General features: G+C 51.8%; 1 protein-coding gene across 4 annotated transcripts; it reads left to right on the forward strand.

Annotated features, from left to right (window-relative positions):
• The first annotated feature begins 1,087 nt into the window (after positions 1-1,087).
• Positions 1,088-23,557, forward strand: LOC124702873. 4 transcript variants are annotated; one of them, XR_007002743.1, is made up of 8 exons: positions 1,088-1,107; positions 1,567-1,665; positions 2,199-2,281; positions 2,392-2,529; positions 20,782-20,838; positions 21,376-21,495; positions 22,226-22,354; positions 23,284-23,557. XR_007002743.1 is itself a non-coding variant. In XM_047235048.1 (6 exons), exons 1-5 carry the CDS (start codon positions 1,093-1,095, stop codon positions 20,795-20,797), a joined length of 351 nt encoding a protein of 116 aa, XP_047091004.1. In that variant the 5' UTR covers positions 1,088-1,092; the 3' UTR covers positions 20,798-20,838; positions 21,138-21,331. The 4 variants fall into 4 exon arrangements, 3 of the variants coding, with proteins under 3 accessions (XP_047091004.1, XP_047091005.1, XP_047091006.1); XM_047235048.1 differs by lacking the exons at positions 21,376-21,495; positions 22,226-22,354; positions 23,284-23,557 and adding an exon at positions 21,138-21,331; XM_047235049.1 differs by lacking the exons at positions 21,376-21,495; positions 22,226-22,354; positions 23,284-23,557 and adding an exon at positions 21,142-21,331.

Raw genomic sequence — 23,557 nt, forward strand, 5'->3', positions numbered from 1 at the left:
GCGTATTTGTGGGTTCAAAAAAATGTTCACGGGTTTAAAACTTGTTCACGGATTAAATAATCTCCACACTTTTTCATGGTAATTAAAAAAAACCGTTGTTCACAAAAATGTTCATTCCAAAATTGTTCCCGGGTTCGAAAAATGTTGCAAAATGAAAAAAATGCTTCCAACTGTGGCTCGACCCGGGCGAGTCGGTGCTACTGCTTGCAATAAGCGAGAAATAGGGATTGCGGGGGCTAACCGGAAATCTAAAGATAACATTCATGCACCTTACGGGCTCCATCCAGGGCCTCTCAATCCTGGTCGTCCATTTCGGTGACGTGGCGCTCCCAGAGCCGTCGAATTTCCAGATCGGGCGATCCTGGCCGTCGGATGGGAGTCTGGACACTGCTCACATGGTCCCGACCGTCCAATCCTCGCGTCCCCTTTTCACCGCCCTTTTCTGTACCCGCCCAGCCACTGACAAGGGGGCCTGCTTCCCACGGGGCCCAGGCTTCAGCGACTGTGGCTACGTGGGCGTGTGTGGGTGCTCAGACAAACAGTGATGCGCGATGGTTGTCCCGTATTTTAGTTGAAAGGCCAGGGGTAAAATCGTCTTTTCACCTCTCATTTTCGTCACGCGACTGTGAAGAGGACGACCGTGGCGGCCGTTCGCCGCCGGGTACAGGGCACGCCGGTCATGGCTGAGCCGTCGCTTGGCTATGGAGAGAGGAGCATGGTCGGGCCTACCCGCCACCCACTCCCACTCCCATGCCCTCTTCTCTCCCTACCTCCTTCTCCCCTTCTCAAAACCCTAGCCGCCGCGACTGGTCACTTTTTTGTCGCCGGCCCGCTGGGCGGAGTACCGGAGGCTGCCAGCCGGCAGGGAGGAGCACCGGAGGCCGCCGGCCGCTGCCTTCCGTTGGTGTGGTCGTGGGGAGGAGCACGGGAGGCCACAGGCCGCGAGATGGAGGCGGACGCTGGCGACGGCCCTTCCCACGAGATGGAGCACAGCGGCGGCGGCATGATGCGCCGCTCCGACCAGGAGCGCGATGGTCTCCTCGTGCTGCTCGTCCGGCTGGTACCGGATGAGAGGCCCCCCTTTCTCTCTCCATGAGCAACGCCAAGGTTTTCCTGGATCCTCATTTTCTCCCTACATCTCTCCAACTCTCTTTCTTCCCCCATGAGCAGCACCAATCATCTCGTGGATTCTTTCTCTTCACAGCTTACTTCTACCTCCTATTCCATAATTTCCCAATTTAGTACTCCTATTGTGATTTCAGTCTGCAGATCTGGAACTTCTGTTGCAACATGTCATTACTAGATGCATCTAAGTCAAGATATTTGGTATATGCTTTTTAGTTAGTAATTTTGTTTCTTTTATTATGTGCTAGCCTGAAATTATAAAGATTTTGCATATGTTATCCTAGCAGGCAGAAATTTCCTGGTTGCACAAATCTGATTTATAACTGGATACACTATGGCAAATCTAGATGTACTAATAACTATTTGTTGTTGAATCTGAACTCATTTTCCTTTTCAACTGTCAGCAATTTCTTAGCTTTTACATGTGATTGTTCTTTGTAGGTTTTGACTGCTGTGCCAGCATTTGAGTTGGACCCTCCCACAATATCTATGACTTTTGGTGTCAAAGATTCACCTTTGGGTGGCCGTGATGGCACTCATGTAAGTACCCAATAATTGTCTTTACATCAGTAAACGAGTTCCTTTTCCTTGATCCTCTTTCTCTCGGAGCAAGCCTGGACGACCCTTCTATTTAACTGAGTAGAACACCAATAGAGGGGTACCACATCAGATGTAAACCTTACTGCTCTTTCTACATTAGTAGATGAGTTCCTCTGGCTCTTTCTTACCCAACAAATCAAAGTGACTTTCTATTTGACATGTGAAAACATGGGTATTCGGCTGAAAATAAACCAGAGTTTAAAAAATGTGTGGCACATGGACTAATATATTATAAAATGGCAACACAACATAATAACTCATGATACCTCTTTCAGGTCATTTTGATGTCGTACACAATATCTGGGCAGCCAGCCAGATCAAGCCTCTAACTGTGCACTAACTTTGTTATTTAGACAGCCTTGTATGTATTACTACTGTGAGTTGATATGAAATCGCCTGATCATTGTTATCTAGGCATATGTATTTGATATTACTATGAGCTGATGTGAAATCCCCCAATTTTTGTTTTCTAGACAGGCTCTATTGGAAGTTTGGTGTCCTCGGACAGAGTTGGCCATCCTTACCTGCAACCTCACCATCTCCGACCTGTCCCTTGGTATTTTCCACAATTAACTTGATATTTCAATTCGCATATGCTACAATGTGTGAAGAATTTGTATTGGTGTGCTGATGCCTGAGCTGGTATGATCTATTTGTTCATTGCAGCCAGAACCTGCTCGTCCACATGCTAGACAACCACTGCATCAAATGCAACAAGAAGATCGAGGCTGGAGAAAGTGAAGGCGAGTTTGAGGGCCAGACATTCTCCTCCTTCTATTTCCTCTACCTCCCCCTAGATTTCAAGTGAGTATCCTAATTAAATTTTACAGAGCCCAACGTTACGACCACATGCTTAATCTGCAGCTTAAAATTGTGTGAAAAGATGGTTCAGTTAAAGTAGAAAATGAAGGGTCAAGAAGAATTGATGCGGGCTAAGCCCGAGGGTGTGCCCAATCTTCACGGTTTGACCCGGGCGAGTGTGATTGCGGAGGGGGGTTCGCGGGGAAGTGGATGAACGTGAAGAACACGATACAAACACACGCACACAACACAATCGGTTTGTTCTCGTTGGCCCGAACCACCAACTCGATAGAAGTTGCAAGGAAAAGACCTTTCGGTAGAAGTCCCGCAAAAAGATCGACGAATCGAAGATCCTATGAATCTAGAAGGGTGAAAAGACCAAACTCAATAGAAGTGCAAGCAAAAGACCAAATAGGTAGAAGTGCAAACAAAAGATCAAGATTGGTAGAAGTCACCAAAGAGATACAATAGGATTCGATCGGAGCCCGGGTGGTACAATAGGAATTAACCTAAGGTGGGGGTCTCCCAAATCCACTAAGGGATAATAGAGGCATAAGCCAATTCATCTAAACATCATCTCTCCCTCATGAAGGTGGGGGTAGGTTCCTATTTATAGGCAAGGGGATGAAGGGGTAAGTTACAAGCCAAAGGGAGCTGAGATCTGGCTGAGGTTTGATGGGGCGGAAGTTCCGGCCGTCCTGGGCGGAAGTTCCGGTCCTGGGCGGAAGTTCCGGCCATCAGGGGAGGAAGTTCCGGCCGCAGCTCTTCAGCATGAGCATCTTCAGTCTTGGATGGAATCTGGGCGGAAGTTCCGGCTGTGTCGGGCGGAAGTTCCGGCCTGGAGCGTCCAGCTCCTCTTTCTCCTTCTCTTCCATGCTTCCGTGACATCGGCCTTGCGTCCTCGGGTCTCCATGGCATCCTCTCTTCCCTCCGTACTTGTCGTCGAGTTCCTATCATTAAGATATGACGGAGTATGAAGTAGTATATCTTTCCACATAGGCGATTGTAGGCACGCGTAAAGGAGAAGATTCACCTTTGCGTGTTGTCTTGGCGATGAAGCATATGATGCGGTGAAGACCGAAGGTCGGGCTGCATCATCTCCCCCCACTTGAAAAAGAGTCGTCCTCGACGATAACTCTTCATGAACGTGTATAGGAGGTAGATGATAACCACGCTTGAATGTCCCGTCACTTGTCAAGAGCCCTATCAATAGCACAAGAGAAGCAAGAGAACACTCAAAGCGTAGCCAATGTTCAACGGATTTAGCAATATGTCCCAAGTATAAGGAGGTCACCTTAGCATAATGTCGGTGTGCTCTCATTGAGAGATCTTGTGTAGTAGATGTATGGGGTTGAACCCATTCGTTGACGCTCATCCATATGTCACGTGTACCTTCACACAACAAAGACCAAGCAAAGTATATGTGTGCGTGATAGAGGAGCATATCATCAACGACATGTCCATTCATGTTCACAACACCGTTAGCACAACACAAATTTATCAAGAATAATGCATGTGCAAGGTCAATGTGTAAGAACTCCATATGAACATCTTCCAAATGTGGGAACACAAAAACTCCAAATTGTGAGACGACCATGGTGTCCATCTCATGTAGAAACTCATGTGCATTATTGCACTCAAGGCCTCGGAAAGAGAAATTGTTCAACATCCTTGAAGCAATAAGTGGAGAGTTTGACAAAAACACATACGGAAGAGTGTCCAAAATATCATCAACATGTGTGCACACAAACCATTGGAAAGAGAAATTGGTCCTCATATTTGGTGCAACACACAACATATCATCCAAAAAGTTCATCAAGAAGACATTTGTACAACCGTGTGTGCCAACAAACCAAATGAAAGAGAAATTGGTCAACTTGTTTGAGGCAACACCAACGGTAAGAATCACATCATCATGCTTGCAAAAGAACCACAAGAAAGAGAGATTGTTCGACATGTTCAATGCAAAGCATGGGAAAGGTATTAGAGCCGGGTTCGATCTTGAACTCACTTGTATTATGCTCTCAAGAGCTCGTTTGGTCAACTCGTGCTCAATCGAGGTTGACCTTGTCTTCCGTGTACCTACACACACAATAGGCAAAGCAAAGAATGTGTGTGCATGGTATATGAACACATCATCCATCATGATGGTCCATCTCTTTTGCACATCACCATTAGCGTTAAGCAAAGCATCATAATAGATATGGTGAATATGCGGAGTAAACATGGGAACATGCTCAACATGGGTATATGCGAAGTCTCCAAAATTTGAGAGAGCTATGGGGGCAATCTCCTTTACAAGCATATTAACATCATTGCAAACCAAGCATTGGAAAGAGAAAGTATTCAACATTTTGGTTGCATTAATGGGAGAGTATTGCAAACATTTAGAGCAAAACATGTTCAACATGTTATCATTGTTGTCGACAAACCTATGGAAAGAGCAATTGTTCGGCAAGGTTGTCACAACACAAGTATTATCATCATCATCATTGCAAGCAACACATAGGAAAGAGCAATTGTTCGACATATTGCAAGCAAGAGGAAGTAACTCGAAAGACTCATAGCATGGCATGGAAATATCATCATAAGCAACTAATTCCGCATGATCAACAATAGGTGTATCACAAGTATCACATGGGAATGTGAAAGAAGCATATGACATAGCAATATGATCATCCAACTCATGCAAGCACTCATCAAGCATCATGTCCACTAGTGGGATCATGGCATCATCAACACCCATATAGGTACCTTTGTAGTCCGACTCATTTGAAGTGGGTGTTGGGGAAGAGGTAGGCTCCATGTGGCCTCCATGTTCATCTTCAATCAAGCATGGTGTGATAGCATCATCTTCATGCACCATGTACATCTTCTCCATGATCGGGAGCTCGTCCTCCATGGAACCTATTGCAACATGAGAAAACACACTAGAGGTAGAGGTTAAGTTGTTAGAATGTGAAATGGCCTCCATAGACCTATCAACTACCCCTCTCAACTCACTCGGTGTATCACTCATGTCCTCCAAATGGAAGCACTCAAACTCACATATGGGGTGGAAGTCACTCAACTCACTATCACTCTCACTCAAGTGGGCTAAGTGGCTCTCGTGCTCACATGGGATTGGTACTATATCATCATTCAAGCATATAGGAGTAGGCTCGATTTTCTCATCTCCATGCGCCTCCATTGGTGAAGGGATCATCCCATGCTCACCATCCTCAACTTCATTCGCCTCCTTGGTTGAAGGGAAAATCCCATGCTCAACCTTCTCAACTCCATCGCCTCCCATGTTGACACCATTTGATGGCGCTATGGTGTTGTTGAGAGCTAGGCTCGAATCAACGTCACCCTTGACTTGGCCTTCTCGTGCTTCATCTTGAAGTGTGGGTTTCATAGTCGTCCTCTTGGCCATTTCCTTGCACTATTCTTTGAAGACAATGGTATCTTGAAGTGTCTTGTTGGCGATTTCGGCATCCAATTGGGTGAAGTAGAGCTTGTGGGCTTGCGGTGTGTTGCATTCCCATGTCATGTGCTTGTTGGATGTGCACACATCACAATGGAGATTGGGGCATTCCCAAAGATGACCGTCTTGTTTGCAACGAAAGCATTGGGAGCTACTTGATCTTGGTGGACAACACAATGTTATGTTGGCATAAAGTTGTGTAGACCGTCCTTCATCTTGAAGTGTAGACTCCATGGTCTTCATCTTGGGGCTTGAGCTTCTTGTAGGTGCCATTATGGTGGTGGCGGTAGGAGGAGGAAGCACCATGATATGTGGTTCCTCTTTCTTTGTACTTGGCACCATCTTGCTTGTTGGTGTAGCGCCTTGTCTTGCACCATTGGAGATCTTCTCATGTGTAGGCGGTCTTGGAGATGCCATTTCGGTGGTGGCGCTAGGCTTTGTGGACACCATATGGTTGGTGTTGTTGTTCTTTGTAGCCTTGGCCGCTTCATGTCGAGGCTCTCGTCTTCTTGCATCATCACCATGTCTTGGGGGGTGTCGTCGAAGATCCTTGGGAGGTGTTGGTCGATGGCGAACATGAGGTGACTTGTGTCGGCGAAGATCCTTGGGAGGTGTTGGTCGATGGCGAACATGAGGTGACTTGTGTCGGCGACGGTCATGTGGTGATGCATGTCGATGGTGGTCATGGGGTTGTGATGATCGACGACGATCATGAGGCGACGTGTGTTGATGACGATCCTCGGCATGCCTAGATGATGGTTCATGTGGCTTGGCACTTTGCTTGTGGCGCCTTCTTGAGCTTGGAGGAGAGTGTCGATGGCGATCATGAAGGGGGCGCTCTTGGTGTTTCATAGGATGAGTTCGACGTAGATGATCATGTGCATAAGCACTCTCATGGTTGCGCCGTCTTGGAGGTCCTCTATCTTCATATGTAGTTCCATTGGCCAAGATGGGGAACTTGTAGGCACCGGTCTTGTTCAAGGTGGGGTCGAAGCTAGGCTCCACCATGGTGTCGATGTCGTGCTCGAGGTAGTGCTCGGTGCGATGCTCCATCATGGTGTCGTAGTCGTAGTCGAGGTAGTGCTCCACCATGTCGTCGTAGTCGTAGTCGTGGTCGAGGTGGTGCTCCACCATGTCGTCGTAGTCGTAGTCGTGGTCGAGGTGGTGCTCCACCATGTTGTCCATGCTTGGCGAGTCATGGTCGGTGTAGAGATGCTCGATGTCGGTCACGTCGCCAATGCATGCGGAGCCATTGTCGGTGTCGAGCTCCACATGGTCCTCCATATCTTCGGTGCTTGCGGAGCTATCACCCTCATAGTACTCCATGTCGTCCTCCGTAGGCTCATCCTCACTATACATGTTAGTCTCTAGGATTGGTGTATATATGGTGGAAGGAGAACTATCAAAAGGTCAAAACTCGCAAACCAAAATCGAGAAAATGGTTCAAGATAGAGAATATGGTAGAGGCTAGGGTTCTACCGGGTCTAGGGCGGAGGTTGTAAGGGTGGAAGCGAGGGCGGAGAGGTTGGAGAGCTCGGCGCCGGCGGCTGGGCGCCGGCGCGGAGGAAGGAGGCGGCGGTTAGGGTTGGTGCGGCGGCTAGGGTTCTCCCGTCTCCCTTCAGGAGACGAGACAGTAATGATACTGAATTATTGTCTGCTTAATCTCGAAGGGATACAAGTGTTTATATAGGAGGACGGCCTCCTCGAAACCCTAATTTACTTGGGCTAAGCCCCTAATTTACTTGGGCTAAGCCCACAACTAGGCACTAGTGGGCTTCCTACGTGTATAGGTCAGACCGACCATAACATCTCTCCCTGTCTTCTCAAACAGCTCGTCCTCGAGCTGAACTTCTGGAAACTGCTGACGGAGATCTTCAAGCTTCTCCCAAGTCGCCTCGTCCTCGGGTAGGCCGGTCCAATGCACCAAGACGTGCCAAACACCACGGCGCTGCTGGGCCTTCAACACGCGAGCCACACTCGCCGGGGCAGGCTCGAGACGCCCATCCGAAGTAGGTGGAAGAGCTGGTGGTGCAGAAGGAGGGTCGCCCCTGTAGGTCTTCAGGAGGCCGACATTGAAGACGTCGTGGAGGCGCGAGCCCGCATGCAACTCAAGGCGGTAGGCGAGCTTGCCGATGCGCTCCAGCACACGGAAAGGACCGGCGTAACGAGGTCCCAACTTGCGCCTGGAGCGCGGGTCCAAGGACTGGGTCGTCCGGTGAAGAAGGCGTAGCCGGACCCAATCGCTCACCGCAAATTCCGCCTCGCGATGGTGTGCATCATAGTACTTCCCGGCCAGCTGCCGAGCTCGAAGAAGTCGCCGGCGCGCCTCGCCGATCTCATCGCGGGTACGCAGCAGGTCATCCGCCGTCTCAGTACGGGCCGTGCCAGACGCACAGGGAAGCATCACCGGTGGTGGCCTCCCATAGACCACCTCAAAGGGAGTAGCGTGCAGCGCGGAGTGGTATGACGTGTTGTAGCAGTACTCGGCCCACGCCAGCCAGTCCACCAGAGCTCGTGGACGATCCCCGGTGAGGCAGCGCAGGTACATGGCGATGATCTTGTTGACGACCTCGGACTGGCCGTCCGTCTGAGGGTGAAACGCCGTACTCATGCGGAGCTTCACGCCCGCCAGCCCAAAGAGGTCCCTCCAGACGTGACCCGTAAACACAGGATCACGATTGTAACGGCCCCGGGTAGTACCCCTACTAGATTTGCTTGCTCTTTTTCTTTTGTGCATCATCATGACATCATGCATACATCATAGCCATGTTTTCACAAATAAAATTATTTTATAAACCCTTCTTATTTTATTTTTTACCTCTCATATGGTTTTATTAATAAACCATCCTTTGTTCTTTCTTTTAAACAAAATCTAACCCTAAACCTGGGCCTCTCTCTCTTCCCGGCCCAACCCTCTCTCTTTTCCACTTCACCTGGCGGCCCACCTCCCCCTCTCTCCTTTCAGCCCACCTCTTTTTCCCTGGCAGCCCACCATCCAACTCGTACCCCTTCGATCATCTTCCTTTCCGTCTTGTCCTTCTCCAAAGCAAGCACACAGAGAACGTGATGGTGGTCCTGCGCTCCAACCACCACGCCACCACCGTTCCTCACCTACTCCCTCCTTTTCCTTTTAATCCCCAATGCAAGTCCAGCAAACCCTAGATCCCCCTCCCTCTCGCGCCGCCACCATCTCTCTTCCCCTTTTCTTCTTCTCCCTCACGAACAGAAACACGCAAGGAAAACCACCAACCACCGCCCCCACAGTACTCTCGTCGCCCTGCCGTTCCGGTCGACCCCGCGCCAAACCGAGAGCACCAGGAGGTGCGCCTCATCCTCCTCTTCAACCTGGTTCAAGGAATCGAACCGAAGCCTCACCAATCTCCCCCAAATTCGCGGATCCTCCACCATGGCCGCCATGCTCCGACGTCAATTTCGGCCGTCTTCGTCCTCCTCCGGCCCGTACGAGATCTCCATCACGGTCACGGTGAGGTGATGCGTCTCAGGAGCCCCTTCTCCCTCCATTTCTTCCTCTACTCCACCCTCCCGCCGTTCACCGCCGTCCTCCGCCCCTGCAGGTCGACGTCGGCGCCATTCCGGTGGTCCTCCGCCCAAGCGCCTCCACCATCGGGTCCGCCGCGCCCAGGCGCACCCCCGATGCCCACGCCCTCATCCAGGGTCGCTCCTAGTCGACGAGTTCATGTCCGACCTGAGTCGTCCGCCATGGCTGGCCTCCCCGAGCTCCTCCCAGTATCCTCCAAAAGGTAGCGCGACCGTTCCTGTTCATCATGTCACAGTAGCCTGGCTGGTCTGTTCCTTGGATCTAGATCAAGAGATCCTGAGTTCAAGTCCTACCTGTGGCAAAAACACACCCCTTTTTGATTTCATTTCCGGTCTGACAGGTGGACCCCACCCGTCAGCCTCTGCCGGCGCCACATCAGCTCCCTTGCCTTGTCAGCCTCACAGTCAGCAACCCTGGCCCCGCAAGTCAGCCCCTGTGGCTAGAACTCCTCGGTATAAATAGCTTTTCCTATATTCTCTATTTTCTGAAAATTGCAGAATGTGTTCAAATCTTGCACAATTCATATCTTTCAAACCGTAACTCGAAATAAAAAGTGTTATATATGAAAATTGATCGGAAAAATGTGCTGAACATGAATATACCATCCATACATCTGTTTGCATCTCGCATCATGTCGTCCGATGATAGTTATGCATGTTCACCTCACATATATGCGGAGTATTTTGGATTTCCAACTATGGTTTTCCCCGCTCCGTTTAATATTGAAGTAGCGCACCCCTGCCATGTTATGCCATGTTAATCAACACTTAACTTTGATGGTAGAAAATGCAACTCCAACCTAATTTGCTTGTCCGGGTTCCGACTCCGATTAATTTGGATAAGTTGCATCGCATCATCGTTGCCATGTCATGCATATCATCTTGATCATGCTGGATCTTCTTTATCCGTAGTAGTAAGACTTGCATACGTTGTGTGTTCCAGCTTTTGCTTCTTCCCGGATAGGATCGCGAAGTGGTGTTGTGAGATACGACAAGTTCTCCGGATGTTCCTCGGCAAGCTTTAACAGGCAAGCATTTCCCTATACTCCTGTCCCTGCAGGAGTCGCTCACCTATTTTATTTTGCCTTCTCCCTCATGCTATCCTTAAGTTGCGTTCTTGTCACGTGTCCTTTCCACTTGTTACCTCAAGCATCCCATATTGCCACCATCACCTCCCACGGCTATTGTTTGGTTATCGGGTCTGCCTTGCGAGTCGTAGTGCATGCTAGTGCTGTTTTACCTCGTTACCGTTATTGTTATCTTAGGCCTCGTTCGTTTCGTCCCACCCCGGCCGGGATCGGGCCCGAAACCCCGTGGGTCGGCCGGGATCGAACACGCGGTGGATTAATCCCGTTCCGAACATAAAATGCGTTCGGTTAAAACCGGTTGGTTTTCCACCCAGCCCGATTCCCCTCCAAATCCCCCAGTTTCGCCGGTATATAGAAACTCTCCGTCACTCCCGTGGATAGGATCCCGAATAGACGCAAGCGGAAAGACACGAGCGAGGCCTTCGTTCCTCTCGCGGCGGCGGCGGCGACGCGAACGGAGGGGACAACGGCGGCGCCGGTGGTCGGGCAACAAACTAGAGGCCAGATCTTCTTCGACGCTGACGCCGCCCCTCCATGCCGCTCTTCCTCGAAGCTGACGCCGCCACGGATCCCGATCGAAGAACAAGCAGGCCTCCAGATCTTTGGCATCTCTCCGTTCCTCGTCCTCCCCTTCCCATCTTGTACCAACGCCCGCCCGCCCGTGTGGAAGCAGGCCTCCTGGTTCAAGCAGCTGATCGCGCACCAGGTTTTGGTGGCGGGATTAACCGAATAGACATTTAGCGTAAGGGATAAGAAGGGAATACTGGAAGATGATTTGTGGGGATTGGGGTGACAACGAGGGGACCACCCAAATCCTCGCGTGGTTAGATCCACGTCGGGAAAGGCTCCCCATAAACCGAACAAGGCCTTATCGGGTTATATGTTGGGAATAATCATAGTTACTTTAGTTGTTGACATTTGTTTAGCGAAGGCATCGGTGGGTCAGCTGATCGTTTTGTGACGGCTCACTTGTGTTTCCTAAATATCTTAGGACCCCGAGTTCTTGTTATCTGTTCCGAGACTGAGCGCTCTAACCACACGTGGGTATGCTTACGGGTCTCCCCTTGACCACTGCCGGAATCTACAGCTTTGTCCAGTGGCCACAATTAGTTTGAACGTTTTTGTTTCTCTCGGGCGTGCAAGCATGTTTCTTTGTGGTCCGATGATATGATGTTACTTTTGGGGAAGCCATGTGTGCCTTGTATCCCTGTTGTCTCTTGCACGTCCGTAGGTGCGGTCCGCATTGTTAAGAGGTCATCCTCTAGTGGGCTCTGATCCTCTTAGCCGTTCTCGCAACAGCTAGGTCCGCGTCAGAGTTCCGATCGGGCTCCGAAACGGGTTAACTTAGTTAGGTGGCTTCCTGGACATTGTTGTAGTGAAGGAGAGTGCGAGTCGCGAAATCCACCTGTCGCAAGTGGGTTGAACGTGCGTGTGGGCACATTTGGGCACCCCTGCAGGGTTACAATCTTATCGATAAGCCGTGTCCGCGGTTATGGACGACTTGGAGCTGTATGACTCGACCATAGACAACTTACACCTGTTGTTTCAATATTAATAACTTGTGTAGTAAGATAGAAAAACTTAAATAATAACTAGTTAAAACTTGTCAACCGTGTGAGTTAAGTACCTCTTTGCGAAGGGGGAACACATCGGCTGTGTTATGTTTGCAGAGTATAGAACTGTTAGTTTATGCGCTCTCTCATCTTCTCTGATTAGACGAATGTTGCAGAGTGTCTCTATAGGTTTTTAGTGCTTTCGCGCTGCCGCTTAACCCCACCATATTTATGACGTTCCTCTTGCGTCCTCTAAGTCCCCTGCGTGCCTCAAGTACAAAGGACAACTGGTTGACGAATGCTTATACGTCTTGAAGTCTTGTTAAGTACGAACCCGTACTTATTGCTGCTTCTACGGGATATAACCGGGCAGGTATGAAGATATGTTCGATGAAGACGACGTTAGCAAGGTTACCCTTCCGGCTTGGCCTGGGCAGGGTTATGGACGCCGCTAGTTATCTTCCGGACTCTTAGTACAATTTGTATCTTGTCCGTACTCGGACGTATTTGATCTTTTGTATGATTTGGATATTTGTATTGTATATCTGTATCTTGACTCGTTGGAGTCGTTGTTGTAATATGTTTCTTGTGGGCTCTATTGTAATCCTGTTGTAATGTTACCGCTCGTGTTAATTCCTCTGGCATCACGTGTGTGATTCGTCGCGCACGTCGTGTCGGAGGGCGTCTCAGAATCGATATCGTGCGGATTTCGGCGGGTTCGCTGGAATCCTCAGGATACCGGTTCTGGGGCGTCACAACGATCACTGACGATGGAGGACGGAAACCCGTGGAGGCGAACGATGCCGTCGAAGAAGGCGCGTGCCACGGATGCCGCCGTATAGGGATGGCCCAGGGCGATGAAGTGCACGTACTTGGAGAAGCGGTCAACCACCGTGAGGATGACGGACTTGCCGCCAACCTTTGGCAGCCCCTCGATGAAGTCCATGGAGATGTCCGCCCACACCTGGGACGGCACGTCCAGCCGGCCGCGGCGAAGCTCGCCGGACGGAGCGTCTCCGTCTTGTTCCGTCGCGCGAGTGACACACGCCCGCACCCAGTCTCGCACCAGGGCGCTATCCCCTGGAATGTAAAAATCAGCGCGGAGACGGTGCAGGATCTTCTGGGCACCCTCGTGACCTGCAGAGTGCGCCAAGGACAAGGCCTGGTGGCGCAGGTCTCCATGATCCGGCACGAAGATGCGGCGTCCATGGAGGAGTAGTCCCTCGTCCAGGCGCCATGGCGCGACCAGCTCGCCGTCGGCCGGCGCGCCGGCGCAGCCTTCGCGCATCCGCAGCCGTGGCAGTAGCGCGGCGAACCCCGTCGATGAAGACGAACGATGGCCCGGAGTGGATGCAAAGGGCTGCACCGACTGTGGGCGCGTCCGCAGTGTCGTCAACATTGCGGCGGGACAGGGCGTCGGCGACTGTATTGAGGCGGCCGGGGCGGTACTCGACGGTGAAGTCGAAGCCGAAGAGCTTGCTGATCCACTGGTGTTGCGGCACGGTAGAGAGGCGCTGATCCAGCAAGAACTTCAGGCTGTAGTGGTCCGTGCGCACACGGAATGTCCGGCCCCAAAGATACGCCCGCCAGTGGCGCACCGCCTGGACCAGCCCGATCAGCTCGCGCTCATATGCGGCGAGCTTGTGGTGGCGCGCGGCGAAGGGGCGACTGAAGAAGGCGAGTGGACCCGCGCCCTGGTGAAGGACGGCGCCGAAGCCAATGCCGGAGGCGTCGCAGCCCACCACGAACGGCTCGTCGAAGTCCGGCATCTGAAGAACGGGACCCGTCGTGAGTGCCCACTGCAGTGCGGCGAAGGCCGTGGCCGCCTCCTCGTCCCAAGAGAAAGCGTCGCGGCGAAGCAGGCGCGTAAGGGGCGCGGCGATGAGGCCGAAGTCCTGGATGTATCGCCGGTAGTATCCTGCGAGGCCCAAAAATCCGCGCAGAGCTCGTGGCGACTGGGGCGTTGGCCAGGCGGCGACGGCAGCGACCTTGTCCGCGTCCATCGCGACACCGTCGGCGGAGATGACGTGGCCCAAATATGCGACGGAGGTCGTGCCAAACGAGCACTTCGAGCGCTTGAGGTGAAGACGATGCGCTCGAAGCTCGTTGAAGATGATGGCCACGTGCCCAGGATGCGTTGTAGATCAAAATATCATCAAAGAAAACAAGTACAAAGCGGCGTAAGTAGGGGCTGAGCACGTCGTTCATCAGAGCCTGGAAGGTCGCCGGCGCATTGGAGAGGCCGAACGGCATCACCAAAAACTCGTAGTGGCCATGGTGAGTGCAGAACGCCGTCTTGGCGATGTCGTCGGGTGCATGCGCACCTGATGATAGCCCGAGCGCAAGTCGAGCTTGGTGAAGAAGCGCGCGCCATGCAGCTCGTCCAGGAGCTCATCCACGACGGGGATGGGGAACTTGTCCTTGGACGTGACGGTGTTGAGGGCGCGGAAGTCGATGCAGAAACGCCACGTGCCGTCGGTCTTGCGCACCAGGAGCACGGGGCGCAGAACGGTGACGTCGAGATCCGGATGATGCCCTGAGCGAGCATGACCGCCACCTGGCGCTCGAGCTCGTCCTTCTGCAGCTGGGGTACCGGTACGGCCGCACAGCTACGGGTGCCGTGTTTGGCTGCAGGTGGATGCGGTGGTCACAGGGTCGCGAGGGAGGGAGGCCCTGCGGCTCGTCGAAGAGGTCGCCGTGCTGCTGCAGTAAGTCGGCTAGGAGCGGATGCGCCTCGTCGAGCGCGGCAGCCATCAGGTGTAGCCGCGGGGATGTGCCAGTGCTGCCCATGCCCGTCCAGTGAACACGGCGGCCTCCCTCGCGCCAGAAGATGAGGGACAGCACGTCGAGGTCCCACAAGATGGGGCCTAAGGTGCTCAGGAAGTCGAGGCCGAGGATGAAGTCGTAGCAGCCCAAGTCGAGGCCGACGCAGTCGATGGAGAAGGGCTCGTCGCCTACAAGCACGGGAACCTGTCGCGCCACGCCCGGCACGTAAGACGATCCCCGTTGGCTACGGTAACGCCGTACGCCTCCGAGCCCGCCGGCCGGAGAGCGAGGCGGCGCATGGCGGTGCCGGACAAGAAGTTGTGTGTGGAGCCCGTGTCCACCAGCGCAGTTAGACGCTCCCCATTGATCGTCACCGGAAGCAGCATCGTCTTTGCCGTTTTGATGCCCGCCATAGCATGGAGAGACACGACGAAGGCGGACGCGTCGACTGGCGCGTAGGTCGTGACACCGGCCTCAGTGACGGTGGCGGCCGTGAGCTCGGCGGTGAGGGCCTCAACGTCGGCGTTGTCGACGGTCTCCAAGTAGAAGAGGCGGGCGCACGTGTGGCCCGGCGCGTATTTTTCGTCGCAGTTGAAGCACAGCCCCTGGCGGCGCCGCTCAAGCGGCTCCGCAGCCGTCAGCCGCTTGAAGGGGCGAGTCGGCGCAGGAGGGCCTGCGGGCGAAGCGGCCAGTGCGGGACGCGGCGGGGCGGTGGGCGTCGGGGCGGGTCGGGGCACGGGCCGGGCGCTGCCACGTTGCGCGTAGACCTGCTGCATGGCGAGGGCGCGCTGCTCGTAGGCTCGTGCGTAGTACATGGCCGTCTGCAGGTCCCCCGGCTCGCGCATCTCGACATCGACGCGAATGTAGTCGGGGAGGCCGCCGACGAAGAGATCGGCGCGCTGCCGTGCCGAGACACCCGGGGCATGGCACGCGAGCGCCTGAAAGCGGTCGGCGAAGTCCTGGACCGTGGTAGTGAAGGCGAGGCGTCCCAGCTCGGCGAGGCGGCTGCCACGGAGGGTCGGCCCAAACCGGCGGAGGCACGGGTCGCGGAAACGCTCCCAAGGCGGCATCCCGCCCTCGTCCTGCTCGAGGGCGTAGTACCAAGTCCGCGCGGCGCCCGTAGGTGATAGGAGGCGATCCATGTGCGGTCGGTGCCGAGCGTCCGCTGCCCCGAAAAATTGCTCACACTGGTTCAGCCAGTTCAGGGGGTCGGTGGCGCCGTCGTAGGTGGCGAACTCCAGCTTAGTGAAGCGGGGCGGCTGTTGTGCCACGACCGGGACCATGGGGGCGCCCTCCTGGCTGGTCGGGTTGACGGACGTGCTCGCGACGAAGGGCCCCGGAAACCCGCCAGGGCCGCCAAGGCGGTGGGCGGGCTGCTGGACCGTCGTCCGCGCCGCAGTATGAGTGTAGACGGGTGCCGCGTCGGTCCATGTGGGAATCGGCGAGGGCGACGGCGGCCACCACGCGGGCCGGCCATTGCTGGCGGCGGAGGCGGCCGGTGGGGGCGGCGGCGTAGCAGCGGTCGGTGGTGGCGGCGGAACAGCGGCCGGTGGGGGCGGCGGCGGAACGGCGGCTGGTGGGGGCGGCGGGTGCTGGCCGGCCTTGATCTCCGCAAGCTCGAAGCGGATGGCGCGGAGGCTGTCGGCGAGGTCCGCCAAAGTAGCGGGCAGGAGGTCGAGGCCCGTGGGGACGGCGGCGGCGGCCCCCTGCAGCGCGTGGGCGCCGGTCATGGCGGCGGAAGTGGTGGTGGTGGCGGCGGTGGACGTGGCGGCGATGGTGTCGACGGGGGGGCTGTTGGAGCCCATAAGACCTAGGCAATCTGATACCAAAGTGGTAGAGGCTAGGGTTCTACCGGGTCTAGGGCGGAGGTTGTAAGGGTGGAAGCGAGGGCGGAGAGGTTGGAGAGCTCGGCGCCGACGGCCGGGCGCCGTCGCGGAGGAAGGAGGCGGCGGTTAGGGTTGGTGCGGCGGCTAGGGTTCTCCCGTCTCCCTTCAGGAGACGAGACAGTAATGATACTGAATTATTGTCTGCTTAATCTCGAAGGGATACAAGTGTTTATATAGGAGGACGGCCTCCTCGAAACCCTAATTTACTTGGGCTAAGCCCCTAATTTACTTGGGCTAAGCCCACAACTAGCCACTAGTGGGCTTCCTACGTGTATAGGTCAGACCGACCATAACAGAATAACCGATATGTACCCACACACACACTCAAAACACACGCAAAAGGCTAAGAACTCTATATGGTGGTAGGTGAGGAAGTGGATAGCAAACGAAAAGAACCAAAGAAAATGTCTATTGTCAAATGTGGGTAAGATCCAAAGTCAAATGTCAAAAGCGGTGATCTATGTCAAGGAAACACGGAAACACACACAAGGAAGAACAATGGGGTTAGCGCGACCAAGGAAGTGAGCAAGTAACAAAGATGGTCCTAACGAAGACTATAAGCTCGGTGTCGCGCCAACACAAGAGAGACCGTAGCTTGGTTGCATATGAGAGAAGCAACTAGATTTGCACAAATGCCACTCTTCTCTTTTCTCTCTTAGTGCGTACAAGCTTTGCACTCCTTTGTATCGGTGGACACACACTCTTTTTCTATTTCTTTTTCTTTTTCTCTTTTTTTTCACTTTTTTTTTCTCCATGCTTAGAAGCTTTATTTTTTCTCTATGTATATGTCACACTTTTCTTCTTTTGTGTATCTTTCTCACCGAGCTTGCTTCGGAGCTTTGCTCAACACAACGCACACACACCCTCTCACGGTCGTGACACTTGTGCAATGCTTCGCAACACTCGGATTAAGCCGCGTCGTCATTGCCGGAGTAGCGTACACGAAGAAAGCCACCGCGGCTACAAGCGGAGTGAGGCGAAGTGTATGACCGTATTGATGTTAGGCGGGTGTGAAGCACACAAGCTTGCGATCGATCGAGGTGGTGTCGGATGATGGTGTCGCCGTTGCGCTTGAGCCATGCGGGGTGTTCCAGAGGTGTCGTCGCGGTTGTTGCGACTTCATCGACGCGGAGCCGCGACGGCAGCAGTGCGAGGCCTCACGGACGGTATGCCCAGAGCCGGAGTTAGGAGGCTTGCGATGACTCGGACGAAAGTCTAGCTTGGCTCGATCGGGCGGCGGCAACGGCGCTCGCAGGTGTCGTCCCTCCTTGGAGGCGCCGACAGGAGTGTCGGAGTCCCCTAACGCTTGGAGCTGGATGTTGTCTGCGAAAGCCTCGATCCGCGGATCGACTCGGTGGCGGCGTCTCGACGTCGTAACTGTTGGGAGCATCGGTATGGAGACACGGTACGAGTCCTGGCGCTTCAATCTGGCGGCGAAGTCCATGGCGTTCATCAAGGCACTATGCACGTCTTTGCGGCATGTTGTGGAGGGCTGCTCGGGATCCGTCCAAGTTCCGGTCATTGATCCGGATGGTGCTTGACAGGAAGTTCCTTTGGGAGCCGATTCTGTCCAGGGTGCTACGTGCAACAAGACATCGCTTGGTTTGTTGCTCAGGACAGGTTCTTGTGCTGTGATAGTTTGAGCCGGATGTACGGTTACGCTCGGTGCCAGGAGAGTGCTACTGTATCTTTGTGCGGAATCAAATGGAAAACTGGGGATTGATCTGGACGAAATTGATTCAGGGATTGGCGCGGAATTGGTACTGCTTGTGCGCGCAGGGCAGGAGCAAGATCGTGGCCTGCGGCGATGTGGTGGTGACGCGGAGGTTGGCCTGGGCCTGGCGGCGCGTGGGAGCTGTGGCGATTTTGCCGCGCGGGGCGGCGTTGACTTGGCGCGATGCAGGCGAGCGCGTGCTGGTCGTGGTCTGCTGGTGCTGCGGGCCAAGGCGGGGCGGCAGCTGGGCCTTGGCGTGCGGCGCGGATGGGTTCAGGCGGCCGCTGGGCCAAGCGTGAGGTGGAGCTGGCGGTGGCCCGCTGCGGGCGTGGGATGGGCGGAGCCGATCGAGGCGAGGGGAGCGGGCGTGGCTGGCGGTTGGCGAGTGCAGCGCGTGGGTGGGGGCGATCTGCTGGGGCGGCGGCTATTGCGGGCGAGCGGGGAAGTTAGGCAGAGGCGGTTTGGGGCCAGGCTGGGGCGCGCGATGGCGTGTTGGGCGGCGGCTGCTGGGCGAGCGAGGCTGAGGCGAGGTGGGCGCGGCGTGTGCGCTGCGAGCGGATGCTGGTGGAGGCTGGCCGGTGGAGCAGCGGCTTGTGGCGCGCGGTGGTTGCTGGCGGCCTGGGAAAACGCGGGCGCTGAAGGTCGAGCGGAGGAAGAAGAAAGTGGCCAGCGGAAGTTCCGCTAGGAGCGGCCGGTAGTACCGGAAATAGCAGATTTTCTGGATCTAGATCTGCGCGACGAACAGCATGAACACGGGGCGAAAACTGTGGGACAAATCGCTGAATTTCGGGGAAAATTGATGGAATTGGCCGGTGAAAATTGGAGGAATGTTAGATCAACACCAAAGACAAAAGATCTGTGGACCAAAACCACAAACATCGCAACAAATCCTGAGATCCAAATTCGAGCTATTTTTGGGGAAATTTTTGGGCGAAATTGGTGGAAGCGGAAGGTCAAATCCGTGGCAACCTTTGCTCTGATACCATATGATGCGGGCTAAGCCCGAGGGTGTGCCCAATCTTCACGGTTTGACCCGGGCGAGTGTGATTGCGGAGGGGGGTTCGCGGGGAAGTGGATGAACGCGAAGAACACGATACAAACACACGCACACAACACAATCGGTTTGTTCTCGTTGGCCCGAACCACCAACTCGATAGAAGTTGCAAGGAAAAGACCTTTCGGTAGAAGTCCCGCAAAAAGATCGACGAATCGAAGATCCTATGAATCTAGAAGGGTGAAAAGACCAAACTCAATAGAAGTGCAAGCAAAAGACAAAATAGGTAGAAGTGCAAGCAAAAGATCAAGATTGGTAGAAGTCACCAAAGAGATACAATAGGATTCGATCGGAGCCCGGGTGGTACAATAGGAATTAACCTAAGGTGGGGGTTTCCCAAATCCACTAAGGGATAATAGAGGCATAAGCCAATTCATCTAAACATCATCTCTCCCTCATGAAGGTGGGGGTAGGTTCCTATTTATAGGCAAGGGGATGAAGGGGTAAGTTACAAGCCAAAGGGGGCTGAGATCTGGCTGAGGTTCGATGGGGCGGAAGTTCCGGCCGTCCTGGGCGGAAGTTCCGGTCCTGGGCGGAAGTTCCGGCCATCAGGGGCGGAAGTTCCGGCCGCAGCTCTTCAGCATGAGCATCTTCAGTCTTGGATGGAATCTGGGCGGAAGTTCCGGCTGTGTCGGGCGGAAGTTCCGGCCTGGAGCGTCCAGCTCCTCTTTCTCCTTCTCGTCCATGCTTCCATGACATCGGCCTTGCGTCCTCGGGTCTCTATGGCATCCTCTCTTCCCTCCGTACTTGTCGTCGAGTTCCTATCATTAAGATATGACGGAGTATGAAGTAGTATATCGTTCCACATAGGCGATTGTAGGCACGCGTAAAGGAGAATATTCACATTTGCGTGTTGTCTTGGCGATGAAGCATATGATGCGGTGAAGACCGAAGGTCGGGCTGCATCAAGAATTGTAAAAATCGGGAGATGTTTTTCGGGTTTAGTTGCACGGTTGTGTTAGTTGTGTGGGTTGAGGAATATTGTGGTGCTAGGACGAATTGCTCCAGACTTCTAAGTACATTTAAGTCATACCTTGAAATCAACTAATGGTGTCTCTCATCTATGTCCCGTTGAAGATACACTGGTCTTGATCTTGACCTGTATTTGGCTGAGAGAAGGGGCTTACATGCATGGATTTGTTAATGACAACCTCTTTTCTTTGTGTGTAGCTTGCTCAGAGGTTAAATCAATACCGCAATTGCAAGTTTCTCGGAAGCTTTATCTTGGTAAACTGGACGCATGTGTGGGCCTTATTATTTAGCAGCTGCATATCCTTTTTCATGCTTCCCTGACTAACTGAAACTACTTTTATTTCTTAGTGTAATTACCTATGTGATTAGATTATCCAACAATGGAAATCATGTGGTTTTTTCCTAGCCATACAAAATATCTTGATGCCTAGGAAATAAGCTGACCATATAAGTTTGACTGCCATGTTATTGAGTTTCAGGAAATTATGTAGCCATGTCTCTGTATTCTAGCCACTAGCGTTCACTTTTGTTCACACAACCTGCTTTTTGTGTAGGTAGGATTTCTTGTTCCTACTTGAAGTACTTGACGTTCCTTTAATTCTCATGTTTGTCTGCTCTATCCTGCTGCACATTGGATCTCCTGCAGTTGTATGTACTATTATATAAATTTATAAGCCATGTGCAAGCAACGGAGGTTAATTTGCACATGTATATGCAATTCTCCATTTTGTGTATCAGAAAGAGCAGATTTCTCTTGGAGATTCCTTGATAGTTGGTTATTTTTGCTTGCAGCATGAAGTTGGCTATATTGACTACTTCGGAGGCTCTTTTGGTATTCGATGTGACATCTCAGTGGGATATGTTTTTCCATTCGATAGTGTCTCTGCGCTAGGTATTGGAGATATATTAAAGGTAATTCTGTATTTAGGTTACTCTTTTACTGAATAGCTGACGTAGTGCCTCAAGTAATGTTTTCATCCATGATTACTTAAAATGGGCTTATGATAATGCATTTTAGTGGTTAGTGATATCTTTTGTCTGCAAAACCTTTTACTTCAGTTATGAGAATGATGCTTTTCCTCTATAAGTAAACATGCCTTCAAATAGTTTCCGGTCAGAGTACATAATTATTTTGCCTATAAGGTGTACGACATATGCTACAGATTTTAAATAGTTTCTTTTCTACATGAGTTATTCCAAATATTCACATGATGTGATGCCCTATTATTTGCTCATAGTTTAACAAGAACGATGTGTGCTTTTCACATATGAGCTCTATAGCAGTTCATATGTGATGATGTACCATGTGACCAATTAAAGGAGCATTTTTAGATGGTGATGGCGAAATACATCAGGTGTGTGTAGTAATCAGTAGCGGACTGCAGCTCGTATGTTTGATGGGTGTCTCTCTGAAGGATAGTGGTTTCATAATTCTATCAGCTTGGACGAGGAAGAGGGTGTGGGTAGGGGAAAACCACCGCATCTTGAGTCCTCACTGAGGAAAACTACTATGCTGGCTTACTTGATTTTGTGAACAAGAGTAGAATTTCCTTGCCTGTGATGACAAAATGTGTACCCATATAATTCCTTTATAGTACACATACAAATTAGGAAGTGAAATCCAGTTGAAATCCAAATGCAGGACTAATTCAGATGTATGGAAATGGCTCACAGGTAAGGCTGGCTACCCTCATCTAGAGCAGGCCATTAACGAGTGGATATGAGTCGGCGAGTGGCGACGGCAAATTCACCACTTCTACTCCATGTGCAGGTAACCAGATTTGAACTTCCAACGCAATTAAGTTAAAGCTTTGATTCTGGTGGCACGATGAATCAAGTTACTCTGAAGAAAGGATATCATCACTTGACTAATATTGTGTTGTTTTTATGTTGGGTTCTAAAATAGATAGGTTCCATGCTTGCTTATGTGTGAATATGATGAATGGTGACAAAGAAACCAATACCTATGTGTGTGTGTGTGTGGGGGGGGGGGGATAAGGAGTTCCAGCTTTGGATATCCAAAGAATTTTTCTATGCCAGGTTCATGCTTTACATTTTTTTAGAGGTAGCGGCACCTCCTTGTCATGCCAATAGGATCATGGTCATAGCCTTGAGAAAATCACTTCAACTACCGAGAGGAAGGACTTCTTGGGTTTTCATCACATGTATGTTTATTAAAGGTGTGTTCCTTGGCTAATTTTTATGACCTCTACAAGAATCATCTATGAATTTAGCTGCACTGAGATCTACATACATAAAGGTTAGAGGAATGAGGAATCACATTGGATGTGTGTTATTGGTGGATATGGATTATTTGTAGTCATTAAGAATCAGAATGCAAGCCCCTTTCTTGAAACTTTGTACAAATATGATTTTGGCGAGGTATTTAGATTGCAAAACACCTTTCAGATTTGAAGAAATATCACTTGTGTTTCTTATTATCATTTTGCAATTTTGCTGATCTTGCTGTTAATTTTCTGTATCTCTTTGAGGCTATCTAATCCTCACTTTTGTGTTGCACATTATGTGTTAACTTATGATGTGTTTATATCATGTTTACCTTGTTAGTATTGTAGTAACAACAGAAGTGCTGAAGTAGTTTATGTAGATTTCAGTGTGGGCATCTTGAATCAATTTTCTTTGGTGATATTAAATCTTTCAATACATATATGCGCTGGACTTACTTGGATCTTTGTTTAGGTGCTTATCAATGAATGGTATGATGGATTGACAGCAGATTTTTGGTCATGTGGTGTTATTCTTTACGTGTTAATGGCTGGATCCCCCCTTTTGAAGAAAATGATCTTTCAACCTCGTATGACAAGGTACTGGCTTCTTTACTGGTGTGATGCTCGTGGTCGATCTTGCGGATAATTTTGCCAAATTGTAGACATATAAATTTCGCTTATATTTGGAAGCGAACATGTTTGTTAAGAAAGTTACAGATAATTGCAGCTCACTTTTCATGCCCAGA

Source organism: Lolium rigidum, chromosome 3 (assembly GCF_022539505.1).
Source record: "Lolium rigidum isolate FL_2022 chromosome 3, APGP_CSIRO_Lrig_0.1, whole genome shotgun sequence".
Lineage (NCBI taxonomy): Eukaryota > Viridiplantae > Streptophyta > Magnoliopsida > Poales > Poaceae > Lolium > Lolium rigidum.